The sequence below is a fragment of the Actinia tenebrosa genome, unplaced genomic scaffold, assembly GCF_029948245.1.
Source record: "Actinia tenebrosa isolate PJP-AT-01 unplaced genomic scaffold, QUT_ActTen_1.0 PGA_scaffold11__36_contigs__length_13525064, whole genome shotgun sequence".
Taxonomy (NCBI): domain Eukaryota; kingdom Metazoa; phylum Cnidaria; class Anthozoa; order Actiniaria; family Actiniidae; genus Actinia; species Actinia tenebrosa.
Window position 1 is genome coordinate 5,140,604 of NW_028292571.1, and position 13,724 is coordinate 5,154,327.

The 13,724-nt window shown below is 35.8% G+C and overlaps 2 protein-coding genes across 2 annotated transcripts in view; both read left to right on the forward strand.

The window, feature by feature from the left end:
- LOC116307812 (putative phytanoyl-CoA dioxygenase) overlaps window positions 1–13,724 on the forward strand; it is a 30,106-nt gene that overhangs the window by 8,963 nt on the left and 7,419 nt on the right. The window lies entirely within an intron of this gene.
- Window positions 2,443–4,249, forward strand: LOC116307811 (cyclin-dependent kinase 5 activator 1). The gene has a single exon (XM_031718131.2). The coding sequence runs from the start codon at window positions 2,591–2,593 to the stop codon at window positions 3,482–3,484; it is 894 nt and encodes a 297-aa protein (XP_031573991.2). The 5' UTR covers window positions 2,443–2,590; the 3' UTR covers window positions 3,485–4,249.

Below are 13,724 nucleotides of genomic sequence, written 5' to 3' on the forward strand. Positions count from 1 at the left end.
AAATAACATGTCAAGTGAAAATTTCATCAATTTCCGAAAGAGGTCGTAGAAAAAGCTTCTTTGGATTTATTTTAACGAATAACGTGTGAAAAGGCGCCAAAAACACGATAATTAAATCAAAATGTCTCAAATAAAGTAGCCTTGTCATGACGTCATCAAGTCAGTAAAAAAGGCCAAACAATTGATGCTTACGTCAGAGGGAAGTAAACTCGACTCCAGTTAAGAATGAAAGGGTTTAAACGCTATAAAAAATGATCAAAGTGTTGATACGATTATCGCAGGAATAGACCAAGACTTACTAAGACCATTTAAAGGTTATTCTTTCACGATTTATAACTCGTAAGCTTTGCATTTCCTATAAGCTTAGGAGAATTTGATTTCTTAAATTTTACGATTGGTAACTCTCAGTTTTCTTTTTGCTTAGAAAAACCTCAAGTTGACTTTTTATTGTTTTTTGGCAATACTATTGGTGGAAACTTGTAACTCAGGACTGAAAAAGCTGACCAACAGCCAACAATTTGTACATGACTTATGTGCCAATACCCTGCTAGCAGAGTTCTTTTTCCTGTCCTTCGTCCTCGCTTCAGGGGGAGAAACCCCCAGACCAACGTTCCGCTCAGCTGTACGGAGGGACTGAGAGAAACTGTAACCCTCTTCTCGCAGGTTAACGTGCAACGTGGTCATCACTCCGTTTGAAAATTCTTTTTAAGCAGGAGACATGAAGCAGCAAAACCTTGAAAATCAAAAACTATATCTCAAATTAAAAATATAAGGATTGATCGAGAAGTAGAAATTTTTTAACGTATGATTTATTCATAATTTCAGCTCCTTATTACGTCTTGAGGCCATTCCTGCTATTACTTCTAGAATTACTACTAGAATTCTTTCCATAGTTCCTTTTTTTTTGGCCAAGGTAACACCATTATCACGTGACTCCCAAAAAGAATTCGAAGAGAAATCTCAGGTCATTTTGCTCTTTGGAGTAGTCAAGTGAAATGTGCTAAGACTGCGAGTTAGTTAAACAGCGGTTAACTTCATTCAAGTCTGGCTATCAACTGACATGGGGCCATAGAACAACGAAGAACGAGGGCTCTGGCATAATCCATTTTTTTGAGACCAGGATTTCTTGGATTTCCGGCATAAGAGCGCATACGTTTAAAGACTTACCAAGAAATAAAGAAAATATGTTTCCGATTTCTAATTCTTATTTTGATATGAAGTAAACACAGAACTCTGTTTGAAAGCATGATTTTCATCGATTATGTTTCACTTCCGGAAAACTGCGCATGCGCCAAAAATAGATTATGCCAGAGCCCTCGTTCTTTGCAGCAGGCCGAAAGAAACTCGGGCTCTGTGTACGAGATTGAGCACATTTCTAAAAAAGATGGAATTTCTCTAGAAGATCTTTCTAAAATGTGCTTAACTTTATAATTTGCCTCATTGATCTTAAATTGTTTTTATTTCTGGACCTTTTATTTTATTTTATTTTATTTTCTTAATTACTAACAACTTAAAACTGGGTGGCTGGGGAGAGTTGGTTTAGGATGGCGCAAAGGAGCTTGGACTGTAACGGGAAGCTACGGGAATCAGAAGAGTTGGAAAAAACGTCCAAGCTTTTCTAGATATTTTTGAAACAGAGCAGCTTAAACTATATCGAGATAGACTAATAATCCTGCAGTACCTGTGTGTTACCAGCAAACGTGTTGTGTCTTGACGATACGTTCTTTCGTGTCAGCAGGCGTATAAACTGAATAAATAATAACTATCATTTGAAAAAAATTCCTCGAGGACAGCCATGACTGTTTCAGTGTCAAGAGTTTTTCGCTGTAACTAATAGCTATGTAATTTTAATATTATTTGTCTATACCGCCTTGGGAATTAAACGTGGAGGCAGAAAAAGCCGGTTTTCAATTTGACCCGTTCGGAAGAGAATTATTCAAGAACGTTCAGGATGTTGAAAATTTGGGGGAAGGAAAGCGATATTTTCGTTTTGCTTATGCGGTGAAAGGAAAATGCTTCGTCGACTTCTGAAACCAAAATTCGTAACTTCCCTATAGGTTTGGTAATATTCAAATGTCCTTTGTCACGGTTAATGACTTTTTCTCGCCAAATCTCATGGTAAACGCCTTGGGTATTTTCTGGGAGAGGTATTTGTGTCTCTATTTTAGTCTGTGATCAAGAGTCTATGTAAACTTAAAAGAATGACTTCATTTCATCCATGAAAACATGAGCTTTCAAAGTTTTATTTGAAAGCGGAAATTCATGGGGTGTTTCAACAAGCGTCTCCGTAACCTCAGGCCCTGATTGGTTGATGATTTACTCTAACAATAGGAGGTCGCTCGTCATACCTATTTTCACTGGTATCCTATAGCAACAGTTGGTCACACCATAATTACCCGCGAAAACATGGATAAACATCAGTCACACAACAGATGCAGTGAAATCACCATCTACTAGCCACCTGCTTGTCATTCTGTGTTGTACGGCGTCTTGAAAACATACACTGGAAGACATTCATTTAAATCGAGGCCGCTAACCTGAAGTATTTCGCCGGTCGCTTGCTTCCCCATTTGGGTTACTATCTATAGAAATGGGGTCTACTTTATCAGTGAATCGAAAAAGCCTTTTTCGCGATTGCGGCGGCTTTTGGAACTTGAAGACCCGAGAACAAGCCAAGAGTTTTTACTGCAAGTGTTGTTATAATGTCAGTGACGGTAATGGAAAAGAGAAAAAAGTGAGTGGGCTAGCTTCCTGTGATAGTCTCACAGCGTATTTGCAAAAATGTGCCAGCGTCGGGAAGAAAAAGATGAGATCGAAGATCGAGCCAGCACCGAATAAGAAACCAAATGATGTAGAAGGGAAAGAGAAAAATGAAGAACCACGCTTGGAAAGCGTCCCCACAGAAATTATACCGACCAAAACAAAGACAGAAGAGAAGGAGAAACCATCAATAACTCAAAACAAACCGATCGTACCCCCCAAACCTCAACAAAGACCAAGCAGTTCTTCATTCACCCTGAGTAGTGATGCTCTCAGATGTATAGGGAATTTCGTGAAAAGTCATTGCAAGAATTTATCGCGTTTACGAGCTTCTGAAGTCGTGTTATGGCTGCGCGGAGTTGACAGGGCGTTGCTGATACAAGGTTGGCAAGATCAAGCATTTTTAACGCCACCAAATCTCGTCTTCCTCTTTATGTTACTCAAAGAATCTTTAAAGGAAAAGTTCACGAGTATCACCCAGCTCCGTGCCGACGTTTTGACTTGTCTCTACATGGCTTACACATACAGCGGACCAGAGATTAGCTACCCCCTGAAACCTTTCCTTGTGGACGGTGACAGAGAAGCGTTTTGGGATCGTTGCATGAACATTATTAACAATCTTAGCGATAAGATGCTACAGACGAACAGAGACCCTAAATATTTTGGTGAACTCTTAGTTGATTTAAAGCGTTATAATTCTGCTGTTGACAGAAGAGATGGATAGACAGTGGAAAAATTCCCAAGGGATATTAACTCTGTTGTGTATAGGATATATATACATAATCGATCGGCTCAATTCTGACACCAAAGCATTGAATCTAAAGATCAACCTTTCGTACGAATTCAATGCCGTAAGCGACCTCGATCTTTTATATATTCAAGCGCTACATTTTTCTCAAATTTCGAGGATTCAACAAGTTTAGAGAAAGACCTTAAGACATCTATTGTTTCGCGAACATGCTAAGGTTTATGAGAGCGCGTTCGCAAGCGGAGCCGTGTGCCGTCGACTCATTTAGAGCTGCCGAAGTGAAGGACGTCAAATGGACCTTTCACAGATTTAAATCCTTTAAAAAAATCTTTAGTGATTTATTTTGTCTTAGTAATATTGGAGAATATTGATTCTTATTTTTTTGTAATTTAGGTTTTTCAACAAGAAATTGTCAGTCGATTCGGATAAATCGCGAAATTTTAAGTATAGAATCCTTGAAAAGGTATTTATAAAGAATTTAGAAAATAATTTATGAAGATTTTGCTAAGAATATTACTTGTGAATATATATTGAGATAGTTTATTTATTTCCTTACTTCGCGAGACCAAAGACCACATGTTAAATGCAAATATCTTTTTTTGCCTTTAAAAAGTAGAGCAATGACAATTCAATGTATTAAAGACAACATCTGGCTATTTGACAGATCAGCTCTGTGTTCTGTCTAGTATGAAAACCATTAAAATATCTTTTTAGTGTGAAATAAAACAAGAATTTTTATCAGTCTTCGAGTGATGATTCTGTTTTTCGTAATGTCATGTGTAATGCATAATTATAGGCAAGTTTAATAGTGGTATTCTTATGCAAAAGTAAGATGTTTTTGCACTCGTGTATGGGAATATTTATTTGATCCGTCTTCTGTTCATCCGCTTTTAGCGCTAGTGTCTGGTTTCTCAAGCAAAAATCCAGTTATCCGCAGTTTAAAAGCTTCTGAATCGCTAAGTAATTCTGCAAATGTAGAAAAAGATATATGAATATCCAGAAGGAAGGAAAAGACGTCGAGGGTATAAGATTTGATTCTCCCGAGTGACTCTTAGTCGGTTGATCCATACTGTACCCTAAAGGAAAATCCTGCGTCGGCAGGCAGGCAGACTCAATATATTTCTCCATCAACCCGAATACCTCAACTAGATAGTTAAATATGCCTCGATATATAGATATTTTGAAATAAACGATACTGAAACGAGTCGGTGAATCTTTTAAAATTCAATTTTCAAGCTATTTATAAAAAAAGGTTTCTTGTCATGACCTCAAAAAGTGAACCTCAAAAATCAGGTTCTAAATATCTGAACTTGCTGTAGATATCGATTTTAAAAAGAAAACGCTTGAAAAAATTTATTTGGACAAAGGGGTTAAAATGATATTTTTATGCAGTTTTCTTTTTTGTTTTTTTCCTTGTAAATTTGAACTCATATTCTACTGTTGAAAGTGAGACGTCAAAGCGGCTCGGTGCCTACAATTGCAAAGAAAGGTTAAAAAAAGCACTCACATGAAGAAAACAAATACTTAATGGTATACAGCGGTTTCGAATCATAATATTTCACAATTTTGTCATACAGAAAAAAAACGTGTCGGCTTTCCATTTCCCTACATTGGGATTGACATTTTTCAACAGCCGTCAAACGAGAAAACATTTCAAATAATGTTTTTCGCAATTAGTTCATTAGCCGCCAGTCTATTATTAAAGTCCAAGGCCTGAAAACAGGAGGCAGCGATGGTTGTGCCATTGCTCGATCCTAGAAAAAAGAAAAAAATTCACCGAGTTTTGAAGGGAACTGATGTCATTTCAACGTTGTGGCTATTGCGGCTTTTTGTGGTCAGCTTGACCTTACTCGCTCAGCTTTCTTTTACCATCCACGAGAAGAAATAATTTAGCATTTTTTAGCATGTTTTTTTAAATTTCCTCTAGCTCTTTAAAACTCAAGAGGTTTTGAGAGAAGTTGATTGGAAATTTTTTTGACCTTGTAGCAAAAAAGATACCGGTTAAAAATGAAAAATTTCCAAGTCTTATTTTTACATTTTTTCACATATCGCTCATGTCTATATATATATGCATATATTGTTGACAAGCTGGATTTTGGCATGAAGGAAGCGTCCAAATGTTTGAATTGAAAATTACTTGAATGTTTACAAATAATTATTTTGTTCAGAAATATCTATGACTCGGTTATAAAGAACTTTTTCTTATTGCCAATTTAAGTATTTTTTTTCTTTAAAATGATATGATTCTCGACAAGGGAAATCTGCTTACAGCTGACTTCACCATTCAGATTCCTATAAACCATTTTCTTTGCTTTTATGCGCGCGTTTATTTACAAAATAGCCGTTCAAAACACGCAATAGGTCTTGAGGAAACGCATATAGAAAAATTAAAAACTGCAAATTTTGAGTTCAGTTTTCTGACCGGATGTTTACGTACAAAATTAAGAGACAACGATTCCTATTTTTCAATCAGACCTGAAGTTATCTACAAGTTTTAAAAAAAACTTGAAATCAAATGAAAAACTGAATTGTGTTGCTTCGTAGTACAAAATCAGAGTGAACGCTGGATAATTAGACAAAAACAAAAAGCTTTTTATTGCTTGAATATCAACTTATGAAGGGTGTTGAACGAAGAGGCGGATTCTAGGAAACAACTAAGAGTTAAATTTTAAATTCACTTTGAAATTTTTTTTCTTTAGAGGTAAAAATTTAACGGCTTCCTCCGCTTTATTTCGTAACAAGATGGACTGAGATAAACGGAAGAATGACAGAGTTTTCGGATGCTTTGTCGTAACGAGTAAACTCGGATTTCCTTCACTTGAAAGTGAAAACCAAATCACTCCTTTCCAGAAAATCTTCCTCTTTCGTGACTCGAAACGGAAAACTCACTCGAAAATGAGAATTAGGTGTAAGCTAGAGGAAAACCCTTTCTGGTATGAGAAAAAAATGAGTCACAAAAACTGAGTGAACTCCTCGTCGCTTTTACTTAGAACACATCTTCCATATACGGGCTTCTCTGAATCAGGGATACCTCTCAGTGAGCGTAATACAGACTACGAGAAGTACGTCTGAAGTGAGAACATTTATCAAAGTTCACTTCGAATATAATCCCGGCCAGTGACTTGAATTTTACCGAGCAAAACATGAGAATGTGCGTTGAGCTGTTTCCTCTCAAATTCTTTTACTGCCAGTGCTTTTGTGTTTTAGATCTTTCGAGGCACGATTCTTTAATGTTCAACTTTATTTAATCCACTTTAACACGGTATACTTTCAAATTGATTTGAAAAGATGGGTTTTCTGGCCTTCTAATTTTATAAATATGAGACAAAACCACAAGTAGTCACAGGGGGGGGGGGGGGGGGGGGGGAGCGCTGCACTGTGATACGTTACTCATGCTCTCACGATCACTGTTTTCTAAAACTTTGAAAAATAACTGCTTGGATTCATATGACTAATTCTGTTTATCTCTTTCATTTTACTAAAGCAATTCACGTATCTGTATATCATATTTAATATTGTCATTTCAGTGTAAGTGAATGATGGGGAGCTGGCTTCGAAAACTTTGTTACTTCAGCTCCCCAGCACCTCATAATTATTTTTCTCACTATCTATATTTTACTTTCTTTATTAGTTGAATCTTGTTAATTTATCATCTATATTGTTATTGTAAAGTATATCATGAGTGCAAATAAAGAAAGAAAAAAAGGATTGCTAGCTGCCAAAATATTTAGAAATACGGTATACAATTCACAACTTTCGGTGTTTGCTGAAGCTACTGTCTTATTAATTTCATGTGATTGTTGATATTTTTAAGATTGTTGATTAGATATCTCATAACAAAATCTCATTGTAAAAATTCATGCTAATTCCAAATGCTTTAGGAAAGATCGAAAAACGTGATATATTAAAATCAGGATTTTGTGAGTGAAAATTAGATTAACAAATATTTTTAAAGCTCATAAGGGTTTTCTTTGCTTTGGATCACATTAAGGCTGCTTATATAGACGGCATTAATCAACAATGTTATTCCGTCAGTGTTCGTCGTGTTTTTAGATCATCTGGGGTTTTAAACAGCTGTTTTATCTTATTTTGCATTTTATTTTTTTAAGAAGTGCATTTTCCAAAGTATAACATATTTGTCTTATGCTTTGTCTTTGTGCCTGTTATCGAGATCAAGTTTCTTACATCAAGCTATATAGCATTTTCTATGTACACTCACTAACAAACGTATGTAAACCATATCTTACCCTCATTAATTTATTAATTTCGAAGCAAAAGTTTAGAAAATCAGTGACAGTCAATTCTAAAAAAACATCAATTTTAATTCTGGAGTGCGCAGTGCATTGTTTGTTAAAGTGCCAGAATTATTTGTAGACATTTGTATTATTTTTCATTAAGTCCGCCGACAACTAGATATTCATATTTACAAGACATTTGGTTAATTGTTTTTGAAGAGGAGCTTTCGGTTTCTTTTTAAAAAAGCATTTTTTTCTCTTTTTTTTGCGGCCAGTTGGTTGTGAGAACTCTTTCACTTTCCTCATTTATTAAGAATTTTCAGTACATCTGAATAAAGTCTGTGATGTGTGTGACTTTCCTAGTTTAAATGTTTAAATCAAAGAAGTAAGTCTAAGAAGGAATGCATCTTTCATCCCTCTATGATCTATTCGTACTATGACTTGTCACAGGAGGCATTAGTTTTGGGTGAGATTCATTTACGAGAACATTGACTCGTAGAGAATGACTTTCGAGAGATTGACTTATGGACACTGACTTGTGAGGACATTGACTTGTGTGGACGCTGACTTGTGGGACATTGACTTGTGAGGACATTGACTTGTGAGGACATTGACTTGTGAGGACATTGACTTGTGAGGACATTGACTTGTGAGGATATTGACTTGTGAGGACATTGACTTGTGGGGACATTGACTTGTGAGGACATTGACTTGTGAGGATATTGACTTGTGTGGACATTGACTTGTGGGGACATTGACTTGTGGGGACATTGACTTGTGAGGACATTGACTTGTGAGGACATTGACTTGTGAGGATATTGACTTGTGTGGACATTGACTTGTGGGGACATTGACTTGTGAGGACATTGACTTGTGAGGACATTGACTTGTGTGGACGCTGACTTGTGGGGACATTGACTTGTGGGGACATTCACCTGTGAGGACATCGACCTGTGGTGACATTGACCTGTGAGGACATCGACCTGTGGTGACATTGACCTGTGGGGACATTGACTTGTGAGGACATTGACCTGTGAGGACATCGACCTGTGGTGACATTGACCTGTGAGGACATCGACCTGTGGTGACATTGACCTGTGAGGACATCGACCTGTGGTGACATTGACCTGTGGGGACATTGACTTGTGAGGACATTGACCTGTGAGGACATAGACCTGTGGGGACATTGACTTGTGGGGACATTGACTTGTGAGGACATTGACCTGTGAGGACATTGACTTGTGAGGACATTGACTTGTGAGGACATTGACTTGTGAGGACATTGACTTGTGAGGACATCGACCTGTGGGGACATTGACTTGTGAGGACATTGACTTGTGAGGACATTGACTTGTGAGGACATTGACCTGTGAGGACATCGACCTGTGGTGACATTGACTTGTGAGGACATTGACTTGTGAGGACATTGACTTGTGAGGACATTGACTTGTGAGGACATCGACCTGTGGTGACATTGACCTGTGAGGACATCGACCTGTGGTGACATTGACCTGTGGGGACATCGACCTGTGAGGATTTTGACCTGTGAGGACATTGACTTGTGAGGACATTGAACTGTGAGGAAATTGACTTGTGGGGCCATTGACCTATGGGCCCATTGACTTGTGGACATTGACCTGTGAGGACATTGACTTTTTGACTCTTGGAGGCATTGCTCGACTTCTTAAGACATTGACTTTTGTGGAATGGAATATTGCCGGGACATTGACTTGTTGAAACATTGACTTTTAGAGATATTGCATTTTTTGTGAGGACATTCATCTTTGGCCGATAAAAACTTGTGGGGACATAGACTCGTGGGGACTCTGTGGGGGCGTTGATTCGTGATTACATTAAATTGCGTTACGGGACCTCGATTTGAGGGGGCCTCGACTTAAGTTGGGAAAAGTGACTGTAAAATTTGTCTTTTTTTAAATGTCTTCTTATGCAAAAGCTTTTCCTTCAGCATGGCTGACGTGAAACCCTTTTATTAAATCTTAGTAAATAAAGAAGTGTCTATTTATCCAAGTGCTTCATTATTCACTAAGGCCAAAGACTTAGAACAAATGTATGCAAATTGTTTATATCATGCCTTTGTTTGCACTTTTTGAAGGCCGTTGGCATTTACTGAAATACTTAAGATAAGGAGAGGCCATTTATCTTGTATAAATACCTACGCGTATATAAATACATGTATACATACATGCGTGCGGTTTTCCTATGATTTAATTCAATCAAAATGCAAAAAGCCAAAAATCTATAAAGAATTGAACTCGTCCAAGGAGAAAATCCTTTGCCTTTTGTACATCATATTTTGAGGGCTTCGTTTTCTCAGTGTCATTTATCCGGCAAAATAGGCAATTTGCCATAATGCATTGAAAATCGTGAGGCAAAAATCCAGTACGAATGAAAAGAGTTAAACGACAAATATTGAGAATTAGGTTTTTTTGCACTTCAAATTGTGGGGACTTTTAGTTTTGGGCATTGATTAATTAACGATTCTTAGCATTATAAGTAGAGCTATTTATTCAAATTCTTATGCGTGCAGTTTTTTTAATCTAATGTGAAGCAGAATGCCAAAATAACCAATGTAAATCTTTCGTATAAACATTTTTTTTCTTGGCAAATTCGTTTGTTTCTGAACTATTAGTTTTCACGATAGACAAAACTCTTCTATAATTTTATCTATCCGTAGCGTCTCTAATTTAATTGCAGATTGTGTGTCATAAGACACGACAATCAACGGAAATGCAAACAAGACAACCAAGATTCGTTTTCCATAGGACATAAAAATAATTATATAAATGTATTTTTTTGGAGGCATATAGGCCAGATGGTTTTCATGGATAGGGGCTGCTGTGTAATATCGCGAGGCTAGTCGTCCAAAGACTAAAATTAAAACCACATAAGATTCAAAAGCAAATTAATTGCCAATATACCTGTGAATTTCATTAGTGTATACAGTATACTAATACTTAATATTTCAAGTCAACGTTTTGAGAAAAAAGGTGTAAATATCTTGTCTCGAATTTGATTCAAAACCAAAAAGCCATAAGAATTAATTAAGCCCACACTCGTATGACATGCCATTTTAGTGGCTTTAAAAAGAGTGGCCCTTCACGATGAAAAAACATGTCAATCATCACGAAATGTACATGTAAGGGCATCTTTCATCCTTACTTTCTATATGTACTTGAATTAATTACCAAGATTTTTTAGTTTTCGACTCTGAAATAGTAAGACCACCTTTTGAAAAATTCAAAAATGTTCCCCTGCACCGGAGTACTGATTATCATTACTGATATCAATCCATGCGATCGATGAAACGAAGAAGTTTTTTTGTTTATGTATTGACTTTGAGACGACTGGAGTTTATTTTATTGAACCATAAATAAAAATTATCCGTTTTTTTCCTTCTTCTTACAAATTTTTTTTTTTTTTCATGAATCTCTAATGAGCACGTGACTCTTGAAAATGATGCTAGATAGCATCGGAGCGTCAAAAAAAACTTCGTCATAAATTGCATTGTAAAATCCTTTAAGAAACAATGTAGTTTTAAAATATTTTTTCATGCAAATATTAGAAAATGCAAACACATACAACATCACGTTCGTAAGATTGATTCACGAGTTTAATTTGATATTTGATTTCAAGCTTTTCTATTTTCATCAATATTAGCAACAGCAATGAGAGTAAATTGCTTTGCGTTCAATATAGTTAATTATGTCTAATCAACAAAGCCTATGAGTAAGGAATGATTTTATCGAAATGACTGGTCTGTTATATGAGGCTTTATGTGGGAACGTTATGTAGTGTTTATGTTGGTCTTTTCGAAATAATGTTCAGGGGGGAAAAACAGGGACGTTCTTTCAAGTTTTCATTATGATCGTCAGATGTCTAAGGCGATCGAGAGTTTTTGAAGTGGGCGTTAGACTGCGTTCATAATGTATGGAAGCGGGGGGACGGGGGGAGGGGGGAGGTGAAATTTAGGGGAGATCGGAAACATTTTTACCAGTAAAATGGGGGGGTTGAAATTTTTTTTCAGAGAATTGGGGGGGATGCAAAATGTTTAGAAGAACCTGGGGGGATAGTTATTTTTGGGGGGACTTCAAGGAGGGGGGTTCTTAAGAATAGTGTTTTGTCATTTAAAGATTTCACCTGCCCCACCCCCACCCCCTCCCCCTTGCCATACATTATGAACGCAGCAGTTATTCTGCTGTATTTTCCTGCTTCCTTATTGACTTTCTTGTTTTTCTTTCGTTATTTGTATCTTTTCTTCATCTCTTTCTCTTTCTCTTTCTCCTGCCCTCTCTTCCTTTTTCAATATTCTTATATCCATCAAATCATTAATTTTTTTCTCTTCTTTGTGTGCCCCTTTAGTATACATTTTAATCTTATCGTTTGTTGAGTGTTTGTCAGTGAAATAATCACTTCTTCAGGTAATACGCTGTGAAGTTAATCCTATTTGAGGATTAAAAAAACAAGCTTTCTTACTAGTTCATCGCTAAATCATTAATCTTGTGTAGGCACACAACAAAATACATTCATATATAATTTAGACTCTCTCCCAGCTCGCATTTCTTTTTGCAAAAGAGTAATTACTTGAAAAATACTGCGGTTTATTTTCATTAATTCGTTTCCTTGTGACGTTAGTTCCATTTGTATTTACATGGCTATTTTTACCCCATGTCAAAGTAATTGACTCGCCGTTCAAAATAGAGAGAGAGAGAGAGAAAAATAAAGAAAATAATTATTAAGACAGGAAGTAATTGAGCATTTCCTTTCCCATAGAGTTGTCAGGCATCGTTATTTGATGCATTTGCTTTGATTGGAAAAATTCATCAGTAGCTTCAGCACGTTCCACTCCGATTCTGTCATTCGATCTTGAAATGGAAAGTATTGCTTAACGATTCACAATAGAGACCATTACCTTCACAAGAAGGTTTAAGATCTCAATGTCACGTTCTTGTTATTTTCAAGAAAAAAAACTCTTAAAGCTTATTTTGTCAAACAACAATTTGACGTTAAACAACATTATATTCTTAACTATTTTACCTTTATAAAAAATGTCATTTTATTTTCATTATCTATTATTTTTTTATTTTTTTATTTTTTTAATTTTAATTTTTGCTTTATAATATTTAATTTTTTGTATTTTTGTGTTTTTAGAGTGTGTATATATATATATATATTCCTATTGTTAAAGCATTGAGATTTTTAAATGCGTTTAAGAATTAAAGTATTATTATTATTATTATTTATTGTTATTATTATTAATATTATTAATATTATTATTATTATTATTATTATTATTATTATTATTATTATGGGTTCAACTATCTCCTCGACATGGTACTGAGTGACATGTTTATAATTTATGAAGTTTCACGGCATAAAAACATCAAAAATTAATAGAATAACGACGTTTCCCCTTTTTTTCTCTATGACACCATTTCAAAAGCACCCTTAAAAGTGGAATGCACTTCTAAAACCAGCATCATTTGTCATAATGCAAACTAGAATTTTCTAATCGTGCGTTTCTGTCTTTTTACATTTTCGAAAATCATCAGAAATTACTGTTTTGGTCATTAATAAGTAATATTAAGATCCTAATCATTTAAACATCATTTGTACCAATAATGGATGAATTTTCTATCTTTTCTAAGCTTGTGATTCTGACTTCTTTTTCGAGTTAAAGTGGTAGCCAATCGAGTCCAAGCCAGAACTGAGACTGTTTTATTAGAAAATATTGAGTGGCTATGAAAACAGATTTGCTGATTGGCTCTGAATTTTCTAGCGTCGAGAAAAATGGCGATGGAGTTCTTGATTTTGATCGATGAGTCGGTCTATTAATGTTAACAGAGGAATAATAGTTGATGGAACTTTGGACTGGTTTTTGCAAACATTCACGTTTTTTCAATTACTTCCATGTTTATCGATCTCTCATTAACCTTCCATTATTTTCCACATTTTACATTCAG

Bases quoted from the DNA above. Each gene is read 5' to 3' on its own strand.
- LOC116307811 (XM_031718131.2), top strand. From the start codon at position 2,591: ATGGGGTCTACTTTATCAGTGAATCGAAAAAGCCTTTTTCGCGATTGC.